The following is a 24,324-nucleotide window of genomic DNA, read 5'->3' as shown; positions in this document are numbered from 1 at the left end:
TGCTAACCAGGTGCACAGGAAGGGCTCTTCCTAGGAGAAAATGCAGCTGCTTCTGGGGTGGAGCGGGTGCTGTTTAGCAGTGCACAGCCACAGCTTAGGGTGTGTGTGAGGAGTTCTGTGCCCAGAGAAAGACGGAGCTGCTCCCTGTTTGACCCTGCACCCGAAGCTGTTGTGGGAGGGGGTGGGGGATGTTTCCGTCTGTCAGGTGCTGTTCAGTCTCCTGGAGGTTCAAACGCTGCCTAAGGCCCCGGTCCCTGGGGTCAGACCGTTATGGTCCAGAGGCTGCAGACTTTGGCCCGGCTGGAGGAGAAGGAGCCTCCCCTCTGAGTGGACTCCTGCCCCAGCAGCTGACTCAGGGAGAGGGAATCTGAGCAAGGCGGGAGCCAGCCGATGAGAGGGAGTTTTGAGGGGGTGGAGAACCAGGCTCTGAGATGCCTGCCAGGTCACATGCCAGTCAGCACCCAGCCTCCAGGGAGAGCCGCAGATCCCGGCCACGCTGGGGCCCGTCAGGGCAGCAGAGGCCAGAGGCTGGGGAGCAAACAGCTGGGGGTTGGTGCTGCAAACGGGTACTGGGTTGGGAGGCTGGAAACGCCAGAGGTGCCAGGACCACGTGAGGATTCGGAAAGAGGCAAGCGCTGCCCACGGGCCCCCATGGAGCCCCCAGCATCAGAAGGGCCCTGGCCGGGCCTGGCACAGTCACTTGTTACAGGCCAGGCCTCTAGCTCGTCTGGCTGCGCTAGCAGCCATGACATCCTGTTACAAGCCACACGGGTCACGTGCTCCCGCAGGGGGATTTCCTCACCTCAGGGCTGGAAGTTGGCAGCAGAGGGCAGGTGCCAGACTGGCAGCTCTGGAAACTGGCATCCGCTGGGTAAGCCCAGAGCGGGACCGTGGCAGGGTGACCCCACACCTGGGGGGATGGAACGGTTTGTGTAGTGGGGGTGCTGAGAGCCGGTGAACCAAACTCTAAATCCTGTAGGTGATGGAAACCACTTCAAACCAGGGGCTCCTGGCACCCTTACTTGTAGCACCTGTGCCCATGCCCTGTACCCACTGCCGCTGGGCATCCCTGGCCCTGGGGTCTCGAGGGCTCTGTTCTCGCCACAGGTGCAGCCGGGGCCGGGGCAGGATGGACCCCAGGTAGTAAATCAGAGGTTGCGTCCGGAGGCTGGAATTGGGGAACCCGTCCTTCCCGTGTCCTCGGGCACAACGAGGGGGTGGCTGGCCGGGCGGGGGTGGGGGCATCTGACCCAAGCTGGTCACAAGAGCAGCTTTGTATCAGCGGGAAGATCCCCCCAGACCAGGAGACCGGCCCTGCGGAAACAGGCCACAAGCTGGTCAGTTCCGGCAGGAGGAAACCAGGGCCCGGCTGAGGGAGGAGTTGAGAACCCGTCTGGGCCTCAGCCTGGGCTGGGGCTGCTCTGCCGGCTGGTGACCAGGGGGAGGAGGCGGCTGCAGGGATGGAGCGAAGGGCATTGGGAGAGTTCAGCTGGGAGCCAGGACTAGACTTTGGTGAGGCTGCAGGTTGGGACTGGGGGGACAGGCCTGGGGTAGCAGGGGGCTGCGGGTCGGGAGTGAGGGGCACCGGCAGAGCTGGGGGGGGGTAGGGCTGGAAAAGTGGGGCATGTGGTAAAGGGTTGAGGGGCAACGGCAGAGCTGGGGGCAGGGCTGGGCTAGCAGGAGCTGCGGGTCAGGAGTGAGGGGCACCGGCAGAGCTGGGGGGGGGCAGGACTGGGATAGTGGGAGCTGTGGGTCAGTGTTGATGGGGAACCGGCAGAGCTGGGGGTAGGGCTGGGATAGTGGGGGCTGTGGGTCAGGGTTGAGGGGCACCGGCAGAGCGGTGGGGGTAGGGCTGGGATAGTGGGGCTGTGGGTCAGGGTTGAGGGCACCGGCAGAGCTGGGGGTAGGGCTGGGATAGTGAGGGCTGCAGGTCGGGAGTGAGGGGCACTAGCAGAGCTGGGGGTAGGGCTGGGATAGTGGGGGCTGCAGGTCGGGGTTGAGGGGCACTGGCAGAGCTGGGGGTAGGGCTGGGGTAGTGGGGTTGTGGGTCGGGTTGAGGGGCACTGGCAGAGCTGGGGGTAGGGCTGGGATAGTGGGGCTGTGGGTCAGGGTTGAGGGGCACTGGCAGAGCTGGGGGTAGGGCTGGGGTAGTGGGGGATGTGGGTCGGGGTTGAGGGGCACTGGCAGAGCTGGGGGGTAGGGCTGGGATAGTGGGAGCTGTGGGTCAGGGTTGAGGGGCACCGGCAGAGCTGGGGGGGTAGGGCTGGGATAGTGGGAGCTGTGGGTCAGGGTTGAGGGGCACCGGCAGAGCTGGCGGGGGTAGGGCTGGGATAGTGGGAGCTGTGGGTCAGGGTTGAGGGGCACCGGCAGAGCTGGGGGGGACAGGCCTGGGATAGTGGGGGCTGGGGGTCAGGGTTGAGGGGCACCGCAGAGCTGGGGGGGTAGGGCTGGGATAGTGGGGGCTGTGGGTCAGGGTTGAGGGGCACCGGCAGAGCTGGGGAGGGTAGGGCTGGGATAGTGGGGGTTGTGGGTCAGGGTTGAGGGGCACCGGCAGAGCTGGGGGCGGGGTAGGGCTGGGATAGTTGGGGCTGTGGGTCAGGGTTGAGGGGCACCGGCAGAGCTGGGGGGGACAGGACTGGGATAGTGGGGGCTGTGGGTCAGGGTTGAGGGGCACCGGCAGAGCTGGGGGTAGGGCTGGGATAGTGGGAGCTGTGGGTCAGGGTTGAGGGGCACCGGCAGAGCTGGGGGTAGGCTGGGATAGTGGGAGCTGTGGGTCAGGGTTGAGGGGCACCGGCAGAGCTGGCGGGGGTCGGGCTGGGATAGTGGGGGCTGTGGGTCAGGGTTGAGGGGCACCGGCAGAGCTGGGGGGGCAGGACTGGGATAGTGGTAGCTGTGGGTCAGGGTTGAGGGGCACCGGCAGAGCTGGGGGGGGTAGGGCTGGGATAGTGGGGGCTGTGGGTCAGGGTTGAGGGGCATAGATCCTCCACTCTCCCGGGCAGCGAACTCTTTCCCAATTAAAAGACAAAACCAAATTAACCCCCTGTTACAACAGGTCACAAACTCAAGTCCCTTTAAACTGATAAAGGCTTTAAACTGAAATTGTCTCTTCCGTCCCTTCCCCCACGGTGGGGTCAGCGAGGTGGGTCTAGCAGCCGCTGGGGGGTGGGGGGGTGGACAGGCTAAACCCAAGTCGCCATTGTGATACTTTCAGCCCTGCAGCGAGCCCGCGGCTGCCCAGGGATCTCCGGCTACGCCCCACTTCCCCGCTCTCGCGCCCCTCGGAGCCAATGGGGCAGCAGTGGCTGAACAGCCGAGCACGAGGTTGGAGACCTCGGAGCGTGTTACGGAGTGTGGGGGAGTCCGGCCCTGCCCCCCTCTTCCGGGGACTCACAGGGACTCTCAGCCAGCCAGGAAAACAGAAGGTTTATTGGACAACAGGAGCACAGGATACAGCAGAGCTCGTGTTCAGAGCCAGGACCCCTCAATCTGGCCCTTCTGGGGTTCAGGGTGCTTGGATCCCAGCCTAGGATCCCCTGAACTCCCAGCCCCAAACCGAAACTGATCCCCCCCCTCCACTCAGCTCTCTGCCTTTCTCTGGCTTCCCGTTGACCTCCCCTCCCCCCTGCCTAGCTCAGGTTACAGGCTGAATACCTGTCCCCCACCTAAAGTCCTCCCCGGCTCTCCCAACCCCCACACAGACAGCCCCTGCTCCATCACATCTCTCCCCCCTTCGAGACTGAACTGAGCGGGGTCACTCGATGGCCCAGGTAAGATACTTCAGCCATCCCCACCTTGCACTTCTCCGCCTTTACGGTTAACCCCGCCTCCCGGAGTCGGTCCAGCGCTTGTCTAACCTGGCACACGTGATCCTCCCAGGTCTGGCTGAAGACGCAGATGTCGTCAATATACGCCACGGCAAAACTCTCCATCCCCCTCAGTAGCTGATCCACCAGGCGCTGGAAGGTGGCCAGCGCTCCCTTGAGGCCGAAGGGCAGGGTCAGAAACTCGTAGAGCCCCAGAGGGGTGATGAAGGCCGATTTCAGCCTGGCATCTGCGTCCAGCGGCACTTGCCAGTAGCCCTTTGTAAGATCCATGGTGGTGAGGTACCGAGCGCCTCCCAGCTTGTCTAGGAGCTCGTCAGGCCTGGGCATGGGGTAGGCATCAGATACGGTGATGGCATTGAGCTTTCGATAGTCCACGCAGAACCAGATCGACCCATCCTTCTTGGGGACCAGCACCACCGGTGAGGCCCAAGGGCTGGCGGACGGCTGGATCACCCCCAAGGCCAGCATGTCCCTGACCTCTCTTTCTAGGTCCTGGGCAGGTTTCCCGGTGACCCGAAAAGGGAGGCATCTTATAGGGGTGTGTGACCCGGTCTCCACCCGGTGGACAGTCAAATTAGTGCGCCCAGGTGGTTGGAAAACAGCTGTCGGTACAGATGCAGCACCCCTCTGATCTCAGCCTGCTGGGTTGAGGTCAGCTGATCAGAGAGGGGAATCGCCTCCAGGGGGGAACCAGCTTTTGTCCCAGGGAATAGATCCACTAAAGGGTCATCTCCTTGCTCCTCCCAGTGTCCACACACGGCCAACACCACATTCCCCCTCTCATAGTATGGCTTCATCATATTCACATGGTGCACCCGGCGGTGATGAGCCCGGTTCGACAGCTCCACCACAGACCTTCTGCTTCCTCTGGGCTCGGGCCAGATTCTCCCTGGCCAGGCCCATGAGCTCGACAAGTCTTTCCCGGAAGGTCAGGACATACTCCACCACCGACTCTCCATCGGGAGCAGCCTTCCCCTCCCATTCATCTCTCAGCAGGTCCAGGGGCCCCCTTAGCCGCCTTCCATATAACAGTTCGAACGGCGAGAACCCAGTAGATTCCTGGGGTAACTCCCTGTACGTGAACAGCAGGTGAGGTAAATACTTGTCCCAGTCTTGCGGGTGCTGGTTCATAAATGTTTTTAGCATCATCTTTAGCGTCCCGTTGAACCTCTCCACCAGCCCGTTGGACTGGGGGTGATACGCTGAGGCCCAGTTGTGCTGGACCCCACATTTCTGCCACAGGGACTGGAGCAGGGCTGACATGAAGTTGGACCCCTGGTCCGTTAAGACTTCCTTGGGGAACCCCACCCGGCTGAAAATGGTCAGCAGTGCATCGGCCACGGTGTCTGCTTCAATAGAGGACAAGGCCACCGCCTCGGGGTATCGAGTGGCAAAATCTACCACCACCAGGATGTATTTCTTCCCCGACGGGGTCGCCTTGCTGAGAGGTCCCACTATGTCCATGGCCACCTTCTGGAAAGGTTCTTCTATGATGGGTAAAGGCCTCAAAGCTGCTTTCCCCTTGTCCCGGGCCTTCCCCACCCGCTGGCAGGGTTACAGGATTGGCAGTACTGTCGGACATGGGTAAAGACTCCAGGCCAGTAAAAGTTCTGTAGCAGCCTCTGCCTGGTGCGCCGGATTCCCTGGTGCCCTGCGAGGGGGATGTCATGGGCCAGGTACAGGAGCTTGTGGCGAAACTTCTGGGGAACCACCAGCTGCCTCCTGATCCCCCATGACTCCACTTCCCTGGGGGGAGCCCATTCTCGGTACAGGAACCCCTTCTCCCACAGGAACCTCTCCTTGCAACCTCTCCTCATGTTCTTTCTGTTTCTTACGATCCTCCAGCTCTCTCCGTTTCATCTCTCTCTCCCATTCCAGCCGCTTGCTCTCCACGGATGCCAAGCGTCGCCGGGATGATCCCCGGCTGGGGGGTGAGCTTTGCCGGGAGGATCCCCTGCTGGCCGGGGGGGGTCACGGTGCCCTCGGTAGTCGCTGGGCTCCTCCTCCCCCTCCCCCTAGGCATAGGAATGGGGGGTCTCGGGAAGCCCTCAGCAGCCGGCTGACCACTCCCAGCTGGGACAGACACTGGTGCCTGCGCTGCATCTGCCTGGCTGCTTCCCTCAGAGACAGGGATCAGTTCAAAGCGATCTCCCTCCTCCAGCCGGGCAATCAGCTGGGCCTTGGTGAGCTTCCCACAGTGCAGCCCCCTCTGCTTGCACAGCTCCACCAGCTCACACTTGTGCCGCTTGGCAAACATCTTCCTGCTGGCCACTCGCAGGCCGGGGTGCTCGCCGCTCCCCCCGGGTTCCAGGGGACCCCTAGTGTGCCAGTCCCTGAGGTCACCCCCTCTCTGCCAGGGTCGAGCTGCAGACTCCTCCGCCCCTGGGATTGCTCGCGGTGATCCCCCGGGGGACCCTGTTACTGCAAAGTCCTGCTCTCTGGCCACACTCTCCCAGGGGTTAATCGCCCCTTCGTTTTACTGCTCCCCAGTCACTTACTGCAGGAAGCGCCGTCCACAGGGTGCAGTAGATCCCACCGCTGCCACCAGTTGTTACGGAGTGTGGGGGAGTCCGGCCCTGCACCCCTCTTCCTGGACTCACAGTGACTCTCAGCCAGCCAGTAAAACAGAAGGTTTATTGGACAACAGGAACACAGGATACAGCAGAGCTCGTGGCCAGAGCCAGGACCCCTCGATCTGGCCTTTCTGGGGGTTCAGGGTGCTTGGATCCCAGCATAGGATCCCCTGAACTCCCACCCCCCAGCCCCAAACTGAAACTGACCCCCTCCGCTCGGCTCTCTCCTTTGTCTGGCTTCCTGACCTCCCCTCCCCCCTGCCTAGCTCAGGTTACAGGCTGAATACCTGTCCCTCACCTAACGTCCTCCCCGGCTCTCCCATCCCCCACACAGACAGCCCCTGCGCCACCACAGAGCGGTTCCACTTTCGGGCTGTGAGGAATATGCTGGTTCCCTGCCCTGGGGAGGGGCCTCGGGGGCTTCCTAGGGCTCAGCAAACTTGCGGCTTCCTGGCACTTTCTCTGGAACAGCCTCTCTATCGAGCGCCCCTTTGATCCTGGCTGAACGGCAGATAAAAGCCGGCAGCATCCATCTCTTTTAACTAGCGCCACTTCATTTCCTGTTGATCAGGTTGTGCTTGCCAGGATGCTGCTCGCCACCTCCTCTGAACAGCACCCACTGGGGCTGGTGGCCTGGGCAGAGCCGTGCGAGATGGGGGGGTCTCCGGACCGTCACTGTGTGTGGCCGGAGGCAGAGGGCAGCTGGCTCGGGAGGTGACACTTTCGACCTTCTCCTCGTCCCCGTCCTCAGGCCCAGCAGCTCGTGGCTTCCGAAAGCTGCGAGGCTGCGTCTGGGGCGCAGGGACGGGGGCTGCCTCGGGGCTCAGAGCCTGCAGCTTGAGGACAGAGAGGAGGCTACGAGATTGCGCTCACCCGCAGGGGCGGCTCTAGACACCAGCGCGCCAAGCAGGCGCTTGGGGCGGCCGTTTCCCGGGGGGGGGGGCGGCATTTGGCTCCGGTGGAGCTCCCGCAGGCATGACTGCGGCGGGTCCCGTCTTCCCGCGGCTCCGGTTGAGCTCCCGCAGGCATGACTGCGGCAGGTCCGCTCGTCCCGGGCTCCGGTGGACCTGCCGCAGGCATGCCGGCAGGAGCTCAACCGGAGCCGCGGGAAGAGGGGACCCGCCGCGGGACCGGGGAAGGGCGGCGCAGCGCTCCGCGCTGCTTGGGGCAGCCCGATTTCTAGAGCCGCCCCTGCTCACCCGGCTGGCGGGGCGAGGAGAGAGCTGCCTGCGGGAGCCTCTCCTGAGGGGGATTGAAACAAACCCGCAGAATCCATGTTGGGGAAGGAACATGGCCAGAGGGGCCTGGGAAGGCCACGTGATGGGACAGTCAGAGGGTGACAAAAGGAACCCAAATAGCTCCGGGTGTGTGAATAACCGAGCCAGCCCCCCCACCCCCCGGTGAGCTGCCCACGCCAGGGGCTGGGGTATCTCAGCAGCTTTGCTAGCCCTAGCTATGGGAGCTGCTTCTCTTGCCCAGCCCTGGGCTATTACTCATGTTGTACAGCTGGGACGCGAGGCACAGAGAGACTAAGTGACTTGACCAAGACCACACGGGGAGTCAGTGGCAGAGCAGGGAACTGAGCCCAGATCTCCTGAGGCTGAACCCCTGGATCGTCCTTCCTCCCCACACTGCCTGGATCTCCCAGTCCCACCCCTCCAGGCTTCCCGCTTTGCTCCCTCTGCCCCCAGCACTGCAGCTCAGGGACCGGCTAGGAGCATTTGCCCTCTGGGCTGTGGTTAATCGGCCTCCCTCATGCATTCACACCCACTCGTTTCTTGTTCCGCTCTCCCCACCCTCCCTGCAGCAGCCTGAGTGGCAGAATGACTCATGGCCCAGCAGGCTCTGTCCTGCCTAGGGAGTGGGCCTGGCCTCTCTCCTCTCCCCAGCACGGTTGAGGCTTCCCCAGCCCTCCTTTGTGCTGAGGGGCAGCCTGGCGCTGGGCAGGAGGGTGTGGGTCCCTCAGTCCAAGGCAGCAGCTCCAGGAGAGATGCTCAGATTCTCCCGCTTCTCCAATCCCGGCTTTTGTTTCAGAGCCGTAAATCGTGGCCTACCAGTCTGCCCCATGACATCACCGCCAGCCAATGGGAGTGCAGAGCTGCTGCCAGGGCAGGGGCTCACGGGCGACTGGCAGAGGGCACGTAGGGCAGCGAGAAACGTGCTACTCCCACGGTGCGGCGTTAGGTCAGGCCCCAGCTCTGAGCCCAGCAGCAAACGATGCAGCTGCAGGGAGGTGGATTCTGCGCTGGCTTAGGGGGGTTGCACAGGATGTACCGTCAACCTTTGGCCCAGTTACTATCCAAAGGAAGTTCTGTCTAGTGCTTAGAGCAGTGGGGGCTGGGAGCCAGGACTCCTGGGTTCTATTCCCAGCTCTGGGAGGGCAGTGGGATCTCCTGGTTAGAGTGGGGGAGGGGCTGGGAGTCAGGGCTTCTGGTTTCTATTCCTGATTCTGAGTCAATGTGGCTAGTGGGGATTTATTTGCAATCTAAATATAGCGAAGAGGGAACACGACAGCAATGAACTGTGGGCTCAGGGGACAGAGTGGGCATGAGACGCTCAGTGATTTCAACGGCAGCCCGAGCTCGGAACGTGCGCCCTGACGCAACGTGAATTTGGTGGGTCTCAGAACTGGTACCAGCTGGCTTCTTGCTCTTGATCCCAGCAGAGGTGCTGAGGATGCTGAGATGGAGCTGAGGCCCTGGCAGGAGGTGGTGGGAGGCAGAACCTGCTGTCAGGGTTCCCTCCCCACTCTGAGCTCTGGGGTACAGATGTGGGGACCCCCTAAGCTTATATTCCACCAGCTTAGGTTAAAAACTTCCCCAAGGCACAAATTCCTTACGCTGGGATGGTATCGCCGCCACCACCAAGTGAGTTAGACAAAAATTCAGGGAAAGGACCACCTGGAGTTCCTGTTCCCCCAAAATATCCCCCCAAGCCCCTTCACCCCCTTTCCTGGGGACCCTTGAGAATAATATACCAACCAAATAGGTAACCAAGGTGAGCACAGATCAGCCCCTTGGGTTTTTAGGACACTAAAAACCTATCAGGTTCTTAAAAACAGAACTTTATAATCAAGAAAAAAGTAAAAGAAGCACCTCTGTAAAATCAGGATGGAAGGTAATTTTACAGGGTAATAAGATTTAAAACACAGAGGATTCCCCTCTAGGCAAAACTGTAAAGTTACAAAAAAACAGGAATAAACGTGCCTCTTAGCCTGGGGAAAAGCCACAAGCTAAAACAAAAGATACGCTAAGGCATTTCCTGGCTATTACTTACAATTTCTGTAATATTAGATGTATCATTTCAGTAGGAGCTGGATTACTTGCTTGGTCTCTCCTTGTCTCAGAGACAACACCACACAGAGCACAAAACAAAAACCTTCCCCCACAGATTTGAAAGTATCTTCTCCCCTTATTGGTCCTTTTGGTCAACCAGGTTATTTGAGCTTCTTAACCCTTTACAGGTGAAGGAGGGATTTTATGCCCCCCTTAGCTGTATGTTCATGACACCTGCCTTGCTGTGGCTCACCGTGTGCCCCTCAGGATCAGAGGAGGTGCTGGGACTGGCAGTCTGCCAATTGCGCTGAGTACACGTTATGAACACAACGAGCAGAACCAGCTTCCAGCCACAGTCCCGCACCTTGGTCCCGTGCCAGCAGTGGCCAGCGGGGTGGCTAAAGGAAGAAGAAGGTCTAGTGGTCAAGGGCGCTAGCCTGAGATGTAGGTGAGCCAGGTTCAAATCCCTGCTCTGCCACAGACTCTCTGTGTGACCTCAGGCAAGTCACTTAGTCTCTCTGGGCCTGCAGTCCCATCTGCCCACTGGCGGTAGCAGCCCCACCCCCAGGGGGGTGAAGGAGGGCAGATGAGCACAACAGATAGAAAGGCTTAAAGCTTTTTTTTAAAGATACAATTCTAAGGTCTTGTCTATACACAAAAGCTTAACTCTGTCGGCAGAGTCACCTAGTGTGAACCTGGTTAGCCCGATACCAAGGTGCCTTGAACCAGTCTAGCTATTCCTGACAGGAAGGGGTGCAAATCACCTTTACTCTGGCATACCTGCATCCGCGCTAGAGGCTGTAGGAATTACTGCATCAGGAACTGACACAGTTCTACCAGTGCAACCACGGTGCCTCGGCCCGTCAGCAGAATAGAAACGTGCGCGCACATCTAGCTGCGTCTCTCTCCGACTTGTGCGTCTCTCATTCTCTGCGTCGAGGGCTTGCGAGAGGAATGTTTCTTTTTCAGAAGAAAAGAAACTCAGACTTTCTGCCTGTAGCGGTTGTTGCACATGCCAAGCGTGCATGACTGAGAGGAGAGAAGAGAATTCACCTGTGCAGGGGTCAGAGCATTGCATACCTATTTGCATGGGTGTAAAAAAGCTTATTTTGTTAAGCAATAAAACTTCCCCCATTTTGTTGCCTTTTTATGGTTTAAGCAGCTACAACTGTTCACAGCCTGTCTGTGAGACTCCCTTCTCCTGGCACTAAGGCAAAGAGCTGCTTCATTCACCCCTTTCTTTGGGGAGAAGTTCTTCACAGCGGGTCAGATCCTGTGTGTTTGGGGGTGCAGGGCGTCGTGGTTGGGATTTCTCTGTGCAGGGCTCTGCTTGGCCGCAGACCTGGCCATGGGAGATGGCTAGAATCTGATACATCTTCCATGCGAGGGGCATCTTGAGAGATCCTACATGAGTGCTAAAGAAAGAGCCTCGGCCCTGCTTTTGAACTGGCCCCGGCCTTGCACCCTGGGTGATGTTTCCACCCTTGTTGCTGTTCTGATTCGGGAGCATTGACATGCTTTGGCACAGGGTGTGAATGACCAGACACGGCACAGGGCCTGGGAGAACAAGGCCAACAACCCAGCCCTATCCTAGAGGAGGGCTGCTGTTCCTTTAAATGTACTCGCTGAATGGGTTTCTGTTGTTATTGGCTGCTCATAGTCACACCCAGAGAGAAGGGGAAGAGGGCGAAGCCAGCCAGAGAATCAGTGTGGGAAAGAGCCACGCAAACTGCCTGCAAAGGGAGCTTTTTACTAAATACCTATTACAGGTTAGCCCAGTTCAGCCAGAGAGGAGCCCGACTGACTGGGGGAGTCGAAAGGAAGGGAGCTGAGCTCCTGCAGCGAGTTGCTGGCATGGCGGGAGACGAAGAGAATTATTATGGCAAACACGGTAAGAGCGTGCGTCGTGCAGCAATGTCCAGCGTGTCTCCTCTGGGGCCTGCTTATGGCGGCTCCTGCGCTCCCTTCCTGCTCCTGGCGCTTTCTTTCCCCTCTGTGGTGTGCAAGGGTCAGCAGTGGACGGCTCTTAGTTCTGGGAAATCGGGTGCTGCCTCGCCTGGGTGCCTTGGGACTTTGCCAGTAGTGGATGCCTTTCCGATTATGGGCGGAGAGTCTGGAGTGGAATCTGGGCATGGACGGACAGGGCTGGCTCTCAGCAAACTCCCTGAACTTTGATGAATGTCTGACAGTCAGACTCCTTCACAAGCAGCTGAGGTCCATGGAGGGTAGAGAGGCTGCAGTGTTGCAGTTAACAGCTTCCTGGCTAAGCAAGGCAGCAGCTGCCTTTCCCCTGCATTTCTTTTCAGTTGTGGTTAGCCCTGCCCTGAGGCTGAATGGAGAAACAGGTGCTAAGCCCTGGTATCGAGGCACCCTAGACCCACAGAGCTTATTCCCTTTCTTGCAGGGGAATAGCTATAAAAGCACCTTTGTAATCAGTATAAACACTAGCTGGCCTGTACTGCTTTCCATGGTGTAGTTAAAGCAGCATGACTTGTGTGTGGACAAGTTGTCACTCCCTTGTTGGGAGTCACTCTGTGTTAGGTACGTAGCCCTGGGCTCTGGCCCCTCCTCTTTCAGGCTCCCATGGCCACAAATTAACCCTGGAGGCTCTTGGCCCTGATGGCTAAGAAGCTGGACCTCCAGTTCTCCTCTGTGACCCTCACCCTTTCTGCAGAGGTTCAGAGTTCCCCTGCCGTCAGCACAGAGGGTGGAGAACCCCCCCCCCCTTGCTGTCCAAGACATCCATGGGGGGTGGTTAGTTTGGGGGCAATTGCCACAACGTTGTTGCTTGTGTGGTATTTGTAGGGAAGTGAAAGTTCCAGCAAAGTTAGCCAGCGCTGCCCCGGAGTGACCCAGGACTGGAAGAGCAGGGTGGGGCAGAACTGCGGGGTGTTGGCAGAGTTGGGGGCATGGGAAGTCCAGGACTGGAATAGAAGCGAGATGCACTGACAGTGTCCAGGATGAGCAGGGAGGGGCTGCACGTTTGGCCTGAAGGAGGCTGTTAGTTCCAAGCAGGGCTACTAGCTGCTCTCGCTCTGAGCAGTGAATTGTGATCCTCCTGAAAGAGGGAAATCAAGAGCTGTTTCATTTCACGGGTGCCAAGTGTCCTGCTGAGAGCTTGGTGATCTCTGTAGCCTGGCAAATGGGCAACGGTGCATCTTTTGAGTGCGGAGTGGGAGCGGCAAACCTGCCGTTATAAACTCTTCTGCATAAATTCTCCCTGGTGGGGGTGGGGATGCAGCTGCTCTGAGTGTTTGCGCAAATAGTTCACAAAAGCTGCCAAGAATCCTGCTCTGTAGATAACGGAAACAGGGGCCTTGTAAAATCACTTTACTGCTTGTCCACAAGCAAGATAGCCAGGGTGGGTGCTCTGTGTGGGTGAGAGATACAGAGAAGGAACATTGCACACTCATGTCTCTTCCCCAAGTGCCAGCTGTAAGTACATTAGGTAACTGGAATTTCTGGCGTATGTATGCTAGTCTTGCATCCTGTTTTTCCAGGAAATCCACTTGGTTTCACTTTCAAAGCATCTGTGTATGCCTGCCTTGTGCACTGGCTCTTAGGGAATCTCAGCAGCTCCTAGGCTTCTCAGAGAGGGATCTGTGCCTGGCTCCTTCTCAGGGCGGGAGGTAATGGAATGAGCAGTCTGGCTCCAGCTATTGAATTCCAGCCAGAGAGTGCTTGGCTGGGTTAGGGTGGTTGCAGCCTGTAGAGAGAAGGGATTTCTAGGTTAGGGTATGGCTACACTTACGGTTTGCAGCGCTGGTAGTTTGCAGCGCTGGTCGTCCAGCTGTGTAGGAGCAGCGCTGGTGTGTGGCCACACTCACAGCTACCAGCGCTGGTGTGTGGCCACATTTGGAGCATTTGCAGCGCTGTTGGGAGTGCTGCATTATGGGCAGCTATCCCAGCATTCAAGTGCACCAACATGCTTTTCAAAAGAGGGGGGTGGAGGGTGGTGTACTGTGACAGGGAGCGGGGGGAAAGAGAGAGGGGATTTTTGGAGCCAACGCTGTGTGTTAGCTTCCTGGATTGGAAAAATCACAAAATGTTCATGAGTCCTTAGTCTTAATTCTAATTGCAAACAGCCTGCCTCCAACACAGACTGCCCCCTGATTCACTCACTCCCTGTGGTGTACTGTGACAGGGAGTGGGGAAGAGAGAGATTGGAAAAATCACAAAATGTTTGCAAACCCTAACAGCCTGTATCCAACACTGTTTCCCCTGCCTCTCATTTGATCGTTCACAGCCAGGTACAGATAGCTCCTGTTTGCTGTGATCAGTGTTTGTTTTTATAGATAAGCAGTTCAACAGAGCTCCGATCGGCTCCGTTCTGTTTCATTCACTCTGCCTGCCTGCCTCTCATTTGATTGTTTACAGCCAGGTACAGAACGGAGCTCGATGGGAGCTCGTTCACAACAAAACAAAGAGAGGCTGCATAACAAAACAAAGAGAGTAATTTATAAAAGCATTCTGGGATACACCTTATTCCCTGGAGGCCAATCACAGCGCTGGTGTGTGGCCACTCTTGATGACCAGCGCTGCAGCACCAGCGCTGGAATCCTTATTCCCCATGCTGAGTGAGGTATACGGCCAGCGCTGCAGCCAGGGAGTTGCAGCGCTGGAAGTGCCCTGCAGGTGTGGCCACTTACTAATTGCAGCGCTGGTGGAGGCTTTCCAGCGCTGCAAATCGCCAGTGTAGCCATACCCTTAGATAGAACTTGCTATCCTAGGTCTGGAGCTGGCTCTGGGTAACCTGACTGAGGGGCCCCGGGCCTCTTCTGAGGCTCTGAAAACATTTCTGGTGACTTTCCCTCTTGGAAGATTCCCAGGAGCTGAATGGAAACATTCTCTAAGAATTGGCTGAGGAGCTATGTGGAAACTGAATTATTTCCAGCCCTGGACACTAGGATGTCAGAAGAAAAGTGATGTCTTGGTAGATTATTTTCCTCCCTGGTTCTGGGTAGTCTCCAGGCCTTTGTTGTAAAGGTGAAACCCGCTTCCAGCCTCCTCCATCCACACCGTCCGTGGTGCCAAGATGAGGATGTAGTATTCTAATATCTAAACTGTATTGTTAAATCTAGTCACCTAAATTTGGGTTATTGCTGACTATGTACTCTATGTATCATGTGACTTTTAAAAACTAACTTTGTATTTGTGGATAATCTCTAAGCACTATACCCAGATGTACAGACACTCTTTTCCCAACCTACGTATTATATATATGTTTTTAACATTAGCTTTAGTAAAATTTTTAAATCCGTCTCCTGCGATGTGTCCCATGCTTTGGGTGTACTTTCCTGGCATCTCTCCTGCCTCTGTGCAGCGTTATTGGTACGGCACTCAAACGAGGGGTGCCAGTTCCAGATGAAAAGACAAGACGTAGGGAAAGCTTGGAAGGAGCTTTCAGGAGACAGAGGCATGCTTTTGTGGGCTGAGTTCATGAGAAGGAGATAGGACGCCCGGGTTCTGTTGCTGATTCACCATGTGACTGAGGAATTAATTTTTCCATTTTGTGCCTCACTTTCTCCATCTGTAGAATTATGATTCTGACTGGCCTCCCTGGGAGGTTGAGGCACAGGTGATAAATGTTTTGTTTGTAAAGTGCTTTGAGATCCTTGAATGGAAGGCACTGGGGAAAACCTGACATCCTTGGTGGATGGCCAGTATTTCCTTCCTTCCTAGGAGCATTACTAAGTGTTTTGGCTCCAGCCATTTGTCTCTTTATTTTTAAATTCCCCACGTGCCCCAGTGACTTAAAGCAGTTCTCGAGCTGATGAAGTGTTAAAATAAAAAGGTGAGAGTACAGCCCTTGGAAGCTCACAGAGCTGGCTGTAAGGCATGAACTGCTCCTTGGGCCATGAATTCCTGGTATTTTTAGATCTGCCTGGAGTGTTGGTATTTGGTGTGTGACAGAGGCAGGTGAGGGTGGCTGTGTCTCTACTGCTCTTCTGTGCTGCTGGATTGTTTACCTAGCATTTTCCTTAATTCCCGTGCTCCTGGGGGATGGCTAGGATCCGCCCAGAAAATGGTGGTTGGAGGTGATTTCCTGTTCTGAATCTTTCTTGCCTGCGTCTATAGAACTGAAGTTCTCCTGCGCAGGAGAGCCCCAAACTCATTACTAACCCACAGCTTCCTGAGTTCTTCTCTTCTTGGTGGGAAGAAATTCAACTGTCACAAACAGACAATTAGACTTAGAATCAGACTTCTTCAACACACCTTCCCCACCATAACATAGCAGAGGTGCACAACTCTGATTTTGAAAAGTAAATACAATGGGTCATGGTCTGCCCTCTGGGGTACCCCACTGCTGCAGGGCTGCATGGGGTACCCCACTGGGGCCAGATTTGGCTCAATCTGTGTCCGGTGGCTGCAAAGAGGGAACGTTGCCAAGTAGTTAGAGCTGTGGAAAATGGTGTCCTGTTCCTGGCTGTTGCACTGATGTGCTGTGTCCCTTTGGGCAAATCACTTCCTCTTGCTCGGCTTCAGTTTACCCGCTGCCTTGCCACCCGATGAAAGGGGTATTTGTCATCTCTAACCAACACCAATATTTGCCACGTTCCTGCTACTCCTGAGTGTGAAGTAGCCCCATAACAGGTCCTAGTAGGAGGAAAAGGATGGGGAAATTGTCCCAAAGCTACTCCAAATGAATGGCTAACTCAGTGTCCTCTGACCTTCTTTTTAGGGACGCCACAGAAATATGACCCATCATTCAAAGGTCCCATTCATGACAGGTAAGAGCAGTCTCTCAGCAGCTGGCAATAGGAGTGGGGTGCTCCTCACCTGTTCTCATCCGACACTCTGCAGTGGCAATAATATGAATAGGTGACTGGGGAACGCTGATTGCCGCAGAGACCTTGGAGGCAGGAGCCACGTCTCAGCTAGAACGTGGATGTGATTGGTCTCTGCAGGGGGGTGCTGGGATGAAGCAGGGGCTCATAGGGAGTGCTCTAGTCTCCATGCTTTTCTGGGGCTAGTGCCTGATCTTGTTCTTACTTCTCCTCCCTCCCTCAGGAGCTGCACTGACATCGTCTGCTGTATCCTCCTCGTCATTGCCACTGTTGGCTATGTCGTTGTGGGGATAGTAGGTAGGTAGCATGCGGCCCTCTCTTCCTTTCTCTGGTTTTTAGGAAACCGAGTGGCATTTGTCACCCTCAACACCTCTACTCGGATCCTGGTGGGGACAGGCCCTAAAAAGGCATTGGGGTAAAAACACCAGGTTGACAAGTGATTAAATGCTTACTGTGCTGTGCTGTTACATACGTGGGGTGGGGGGGGGGCGCTCACAGGGCAGTACTTGGCACAGCACCCAGTGCCCAGCCACTAACAGGTGATGTTTCTGGGTAGGAGGGATGGTTCTCCTCTTGCAGGTGGAGTCGCCCCTGCTCCTCGAGGCAGGATCCCTGACTGTGACGTGGCAGGGCTCCTCCCCAGCTTTCAAGCGTATGCTGCCACGGCCAGTATTACTGAAGAAAGTTTATTGTCCAAACCAACAAAACCAGTTCCTCAGCTCACCTCTATCCTAGTGTTTTGTGGCCTCTCCTCCAAGGGGTTTCTGGTAATCCTGCTTCTTGCAGCTTTCTGGTTTCACCCAGCTTCCCTTCTTCTGGAAGGCTGGCACCAGGGTTACCTCCTTGAGCACCTGGGCCCTTGTTCCAGGGATCCATCCCCAGGGTTAGCTCCACTCCTCTGTGGTTTCTGTGCTCAGGAACAACCGGCCCCAGTCACTCCTCTGCCCGTGCTCTGACAAGCTCGACTGGGCCCACCTACTCTGGCACAAGGGAGCCAGACCTGGTCTGTTCACAGGGCCCAGCCACCCTGGGACAATCCCTTTAGCTCCTCGGCAGCTGAAAACTCATGGGGGCAGGTTGTCATTTCATGTACTACCTCAGTTTTCTGTCTGCTCCTGTTTCAGAGGGAGGCTGGAAGAGACTGGTCCATGTATCCACAGCCATGTCAGATCAGCACAGAGGAGAACTCTGGGTGGGGCTACTCACGATGAGGCCACCCCCATTGATTTGTTTGGGGAGGAGGGTGTTTATATGAGATCACTTGCTAACTGGGGGAGGTCCTTGGCCAATGATTGACTCAGCAGGTTGATACAGCAGGTGAGGTGGGAGAAGGGAATGAAGGTTGCCTGGTTAATCGTGGCTTTTTTTTCTCCCACTCAGCATGGACACACGGTGACCCCAGGAAGGTGATTTACCCCACAGACAGTCGCGGGCAGTTCTGTGGCCAGCTGGGAACTCCCAATGAGTATGTGCCTGAGATCTCTCTTCCTTTAAAAGACTGCCAGGAAAGCTGACTTGCCATTAGATGGGAACACTGAGTAATGTCCTGTCTTTGCTCCATAACACCTCTAGAAGCAATATAGCCTCAAAATACTACAACCTTCATTTCATGGCTCCCTACAACTCCATTCAACTGTATCTCCTCCCCTCCCCTCCCCTGGCTGCTAGGAATGGGGAGATTTGCCCCTTTCCCTCTGTCCCCCCCCAACCCCAAGCTCCTGTGAGGTATAAAGCGGGACACCAACAATCCTATCTGTTTGCTCAGTGCTACCTTCCGTTTTTCAGGCTGTGTGAGCACCCCGCCCCCTCCTCTTGCCGCTGCCTGAGACTAGGCAAAGCGAGAAAAGCTCTAATCAAACCAGCAGAGACTACTAGAGCTGCAGGTAGAGGCTATGGACCCGGGCTGAGCAACTCAGCCTTTTGGTCTCTATTCACACCCAAGTGTGGGTCATTATGATTTTCCAAGTGGCAGCTCCAGTTCTAATCAGCCAGGAAGTGTATTGCTGCGATTCTCTCATCCTAAGAGATGAACCTCTAGACCACTTGCCAGGGAGCCAGATAAAAGAGCAGGATTGGAACTAGGTTCTCCAGCCTGGTGAGACAGAGCATTTGACTTTAGGTTCCTGCTCCAGCTCTTTGGTCTGTGACAAGGGAAGCAGTATAAATGTTTCGAAAGCACTCAGCTGTCTTGGCTGTGGGAGGACAGTGTGACTTCTCCACTGCAGTCGGATGGGCAAGGCAGCGCAGGGTCTCACTTCAGGCCTGAAGCAGAATAGGTGGTGCGGGAGGTTCCTGGGTCCCCTCTTGGACAGGAGAGTCCAGAAACTGAAATGTCTTGTTTGCAGGAACAAGCCTTTCCTGTTTTACTTCAACATCCTAAAGTGCGCCAGCCCCTTGGTGTTGCTGGAGTTCCAGTGTCCGACCAAACAGGTAACACAGCTCTCCGCAGCGTCTCACGCTCCCAAACACCACTCGCTGCTGCGACCCCGGCTTTGTTCTCATTTGGAAGGTTTTAAATAAGAGCTTTGCAGTGTCCCACGGGCTATTCTTAGCAAATGTCCTTGCAGATAACATGCAGACCACCGCCCGGGGAGCAAGGGGTGTTGCTTTCCAGTCAGCCATGAGGGAATCCTGTAACTGGGTGGGCACTGGGTATTGTGCCAGGTATGTAGAGCACGCGTCTCCCAGTGTTTGTGTCTCAGTGTTTAGGGAGAGAGGAGCTACTTGGTGCGGGATGCCCTCTCTTGGTTGTGCCTGGTCATTGCAACAACAACTGAGAGCCTGAACAGAGAGAGGTGCAGGAACAGGAGCAAAAATGAGTGGCTTCTCCTGGTGATTTGCTTTGAGTTTTATGGCACGATGGGCAAGCGTTGAACTGTAGGCTGAGACTGGATGCTGGCTAGCAGACTGCTGCCCCTGCCCCAAGAGGGAGCAGTGACCTGGTGTCTGTCTCATCCGCTCCTCTCTGATTAATAATGATACTTAGATCTTATATAGCCCCACTCAGTTCTTTCAGTCTTAAGTACTGTGCATGTCTGAACTCTTTCAGATCTGTGTGAATAAGTGCCCCGAGCAGTATCTCACGTACCTGAATGCCAGGAAAGAAGTCAAAGACTTTGAGTACTACAAGCAGTTCTGCGTCCCAGGATTTGACAATCCGCAGAAGGTGAGTTTTATTAAAGGAAAGGGATGTATTTTAGAAGTAAACTATTCAAAACTGGTCCCAGTATGGTGCCATTCCAGACTCTTCTTTCTCTGATGTTAACCTGATGCTTGCATGTTTCTCCAGAGGAAGAGTGAATGGTATAGAAATTTTCAGGCTGAGAATTTCATTTAAACTTGTGTGTGTCTCTCTCTCCCCTAGAGCCTCCCAAAAGTGCTGAAGGATGGAGACTGTCCGGCCATGATCACTCCCAGCAAACCCTGTGAGTTTGACTGGGGAAAAGAGGAAAAGAGGCTGGGAAGGGTCCTGGGAACTGAATACGGCTAGTGTTTAAGTTCAGACAGGGTTTGTTGCCTCTGGTGCAACAGCATGTGAGGGCAATGTACATCCCAGATAGCTTTGCACACAGGTGTGTTACTACCAGCTGGTCTCCATATCTCTGTGTCCCCCTACCTAGGATTGGCTCCAGTTCATTCCCTTGCAAGTTGCTTGGAAGAGACCTGCAGATACAGGGGTACAGGTTCGTTCCCCCAGCGGCACATCCAACCAGCTGGGACGGGGTATTGGAGATGGCAGTGACTGAGCAAAACCCCCATTAAATTGCTGGATAAGAGCAGGAGCAGACCAGCTGCTGGGTTTGGGAGTGCAGCATGGTGATGAGAGCAAGGGAACCAGCCAGGTTCTAAACCCAGCTCTGCTGCTGATCTGATGTGGAACTGTGGCAGAGTTCCTTCTCTAATCTGTGCCTCAGTTTCCATATATGTGTAAAATGGTGTTAGTGGTATTGACACTTGTGTAAGGCACTTCCTGTTAGCCTTTACCTGAGGGTACTGGATTTTTCTGATGAGGCAAGTGGTGATTAGACTGCTTTGCTCTCCAAAGTTCACCTGTGCCTCTTATGCTTCATCCCTCAGTGGCGCACAGGTGTTTACCAGCAATCAACACCAAGAAAGGGGTCGTCATGGTTGGGAACGACACCACCTTTGAAGATGGACTGGGACAACGAAGGAGTGTGACAGAGCTGGTGGAGGGGGCCAAGTGAGTTCTGAGCCTCATCTCTGAGGCGAGGTATCCTGGGTGCCTCTGGGCTTGTCTTCGCTAGGAAAATTGGTCATGTTAGAACATGACCAGAAGGCATCATGGTCAATAATTTGATGGTGAAATACTACTTTTTTACTTGTGTTGTGGTAGCACCTAAGAGCCCTAGTCCTGGACCAGGAACCCACTGTGGTAAGCTCTGTGCAAACACAGAACAGAGGGTCCCTGGCCTAAAGAGCTTACAGTCCAAGTATAAAGACCAGAAAGAGGTGGAGACTGACAGACAGCTGGGGGAGTACCAGCACAGCAACCACCGAGTCACTAACAAAATGTTTGTAGGCATCACAGCGGAGTTCTGAAAAGGTATCTGAAGGAAGACAGTGAGGTAGCTTTGAGGATGTTCAGTGAGAACAATTCTTATCCTGGCACCGACAGGGCCTTGGTTGACCTATAAAGAGTGCAGGGTTGATCAGAAACTGACATGCCTCCCCCCCCCACCCTCCCCAACTCCCTGCTGTTCTTAATTCCAGAAAAGCAAACATGGTTCTGGAAGCAAGACAACTGGCCATGAAGATCTTTGAAGATTACACAGTTTCCTGGCACTGGATAATAATGTAAGCAGAGACCTGAATGGCTGAGCTAATGCATACAAAAAGCATGATGTCCGACCTCCTTCCAGCCAGAGCTGTATGGGAACAGAGCCAGGGAGCCGCTAGTGCTTAATGGGTACAGAGTCTGGCAGAACATGTGCTGTCTGAGAACAGTGCGGCATTTGAATGAATACGTATCAAAGCCTGCTGGTTATGGAAGCTGTAGGGTTTTCTATCCCCTGTGTAATGAGGCTGGGCGGGGGCAGGGGGGGGGCGGGTTCCACTCCACTCTGCTGATGGTAAAAAGGTGGTAGTGGAACTGTGTTAAAATAAAGAGTTTAGAGAGACTGGCTGGTTTGGGATCTGAAAGGAATCCAGGGTTTGTTTTTCTTTATTTGTTGGTTTCTGATCCACCACCAATGTGGCAGTGGCTGAGTCATTCACCTCTGAGAGTTGGGCATCTTGTGTGCAATGAGTTTGGTGGGTCTTGGTCCAGTTCTTATCAGGACACGTGTTGCCAGGACTAACTGCCCCCATTGCTGGTAGCCGCCATCTAGAGACCAAGGATTTGAACAGGCATTGGGGACTGGCCTCTTTCCCCCGCCCTCCTCCAGGAATGGGAGACACAGAGAAGGCAGTTTAGGGGAAAGTTTGCTCTGAGGCTGTTTGTTGCATCTGCTCTGGGGAGAGAGGACTTCAATCAGCAAGGCTGCCAACTTAGCCCCTTCTGCTGCTGTTGAAGTTCACAGGAAAAAAACAAGAGACTAAATCAGTTAATGGAACAAAGCTGCAGGGCACAGAAAATGGGAAGCTCTGACGCGGGCTCGTTTCTGCGTGTGGTTCTGTGCTCATGAACTTGCCTCTCTCCCCTCCACAGAGGTCTCGTGATTGCCATGGTGTTCAGCTTCATCTTCGTTGTCCTGCTTCGCTTCCTTGCTGGGATCATGATCTGCGTTATGATTGTGCTGGTGATCTTGGTGCTCGGATATGGTGAGTGGCAGCTGAGCTCAGAGTCTCTGACATGAGGCTGGCTCCAGGGTTTCTCTCCTTGCATTCACCCTGCAGAACTATCTGAGATTGGTTTAGTGACTGAGGTCACAGCCGCTCAGTCTGTGTTCTAGTCTCTTCTGTTTCACTGTGATACTGCAGCAGGGTTGCAGGGCTCTTCTACCTAAAGATGCAGTTATTTCCACTGACTTATGCCAGCAGGTGGATCCTATTATTTCCAACCCAGGATACAAGAGGATGGAAATATCCCTCTCTGAGGCAGAGGGACAGGGGGTTTTGCAAGGAAAAGCTGAGGAACAGCCAACCTTAGTCAGAAGTTTGTTTACATTAACAATAAAAATTAAGTAAGCTCCAGGAAGGAGGCAAGTTTGGACCATATCCAGCAGGTACATTTTGTGTAGACCAGGGTGGGAACATACATGAACATCTGCTGGGTGGGGAGACCTGACTAAACTGGCTGACATCTTTTGGTCTGTCGCTTAACCCTAGTTTGTATGGGGCTGGGGCCAGAGGCCCTCTCCAGTTATCAGTTGTTTCTTTGCCTGGAGCTCCTCTGAATGGTTAGAGAGAAGTTGCTCCTGTAGATATGCACTGACTGAAGTCTCCTCATTCTTGCATCCCAGAGAGCTGACAGACCCTCCCCATGGTCTCCTTTTAAGGATAGTTCCCGCTGGGTAGCAGATACTCTGAGCATGAGGTTAATCAGAGGCTGCTAACAGTTTCACTCTAAGGCAGTCAAATCTCTGCTCTCCACTGCAGGAATTGTCCACTGTTCCCTGGAATATGTCCGTCTAAAAGGAGAAGCAGACTCTGATGTTACCCTGAAGGACCTGGGATTCCAGACGGATCTGCGTGTCTATCTCCACCTGAGGCAAACGTGGTTGGCCTTCAGTAAGTCTCACTTCTGCTCTCCTAGACCTGGTACAATGCAAACAAACAAGGGGCTGGGGGACAACCAGCGCTCCTATACGCTCATCTCTTGTGCTCGTTTGCTTGGAGGAAGAGGCTAGAAAGTAAGACATCATGAGGGTTTTAGGTCCTGCTGTCCTGCAAGAATAGGAGATGGGGGTCTTAGGTGGGGGCTCTGCAGATGCACAGCAAGAACCCACTGTGACAAAGTTCCTCCTTTACCTTGTTGGGTCCTGCGCTTATTGGCAGATTTGCTCACCTCACAGATTCACCCTGCGGATCGGGAAACAGCCCAGAGACCTTCCCCTCTGGTAGAAGCCACAGTCCAGGTCAATTCCTCCTGTGTTTGATCAGGAGTTGGGAGGTTTGGGGGGAACCTGGGCCCGCCCTCTACTCCGGGTTCCAGCCCAGGGCCCTATGGACTGCAGCTGTCTACAGTGCCTCTGGGTACAGTTATGCAACAGCTACAACTCCCCGGGCTACTTCCCCATGGCCTCTTCCCAACACCTTCTTTATCCTCACCACAGGACCTTCCTCCTGATGTCTGATAACGCTTGTACTTCTCAGTCCTCCAGCAGTGCCTGCTCACTCTCAGCTTCTTGCACGCCTCTTGCTCCCAGTTCTCGCATGCACTTCTTCTCCTCTGGCTCCCTCTGGGCTGACTGGAGTGAGCCCTTTTATAGCATCAGAGGGGCCTTAATTAGAGTCAGGTGCGTAACAGCCTCACCTGACTCTTAGCAGGTTAATTGGAGTCAGGTGTTCTCATTAGCCTGGAGCAGCCCCTGCTCTGGTCACTCAGGGAACAGAAAACTACTTATGCTGTGGCCAGTATCTCTCCCTTTGACTACTCTGCTGTTCTCAACTGGCCTGGGTCTATCACACCACATATCTCCATATGTGATGTCCCAATCAGGAGACTGTGTTCATGGAAGCATTCGACAGGCAGAAATGCCTGGCTGGGGGGGGGATGTGAATTTCAGTGCTGGACTGACTGCACCTGGAGACAGGAATCCTCAATCTCCATAACAGGCCCACCAGCATGGGCAGTGGCAGGACATGTGTCTTTTTCCTAAGCTCCTCTGGGGATGTAAAGGGAAGAGAGTTCATCCTCCATGGCCCTTCAGTCCTCTGACTTTCCGCTGAGACTGCCGAGAAG

General features: G+C 55.2%; 1 protein-coding gene across 4 annotated transcripts in view; it reads left to right on the top strand.

The window, feature by feature from the left end:
* Positions 1–24,324, top strand: part of SLC44A2 (solute carrier family 44 member 2) — a 44,023-nt gene that overhangs the window by 5,076 nt on the left and 14,623 nt on the right. For 2 of the 4 annotated variants that reach the window (XM_039514074.1, XM_039514072.1), the window contains exons 2-11: positions 16,355–16,403; positions 16,684–16,757; positions 17,841–17,925; positions 18,806–18,890; positions 19,510–19,626; positions 19,825–19,885; positions 20,538–20,661; positions 21,192–21,275; positions 22,129–22,241; positions 23,019–23,150. In XM_039514074.1, coding sequence (XP_039370008.1) covers positions 16,355–16,403; positions 16,684–16,757; positions 17,841–17,925; positions 18,806–18,890; positions 19,510–19,626; positions 19,825–19,885; positions 20,538–20,661; positions 21,192–21,275; positions 22,129–22,241; positions 23,019–23,150 — 924 coding nt within the window. Of the gene's footprint in view, positions 1–11,353; positions 11,564–16,354; positions 16,404–16,683; positions 16,758–17,840; positions 17,926–18,805; positions 18,891–19,509; positions 19,627–19,824; positions 19,886–20,537; positions 20,662–21,191; positions 21,276–22,128; positions 22,242–23,018; positions 23,151–24,324 lie in introns of those variants that run through there. The other 2 variants (XM_039514073.1, XM_039514075.1) reach the window with 2 other exon arrangements.

Source organism: Mauremys reevesii, linkage group 25 (assembly GCF_016161935.1).
Source record: "Mauremys reevesii isolate NIE-2019 linkage group 25, ASM1616193v1, whole genome shotgun sequence".
Classification (NCBI taxonomy): Eukaryota; Metazoa; Chordata; order Testudines; family Geoemydidae; genus Mauremys; species Mauremys reevesii.
This window is presented reverse-complemented; position numbering and strand designations above follow the sequence as displayed.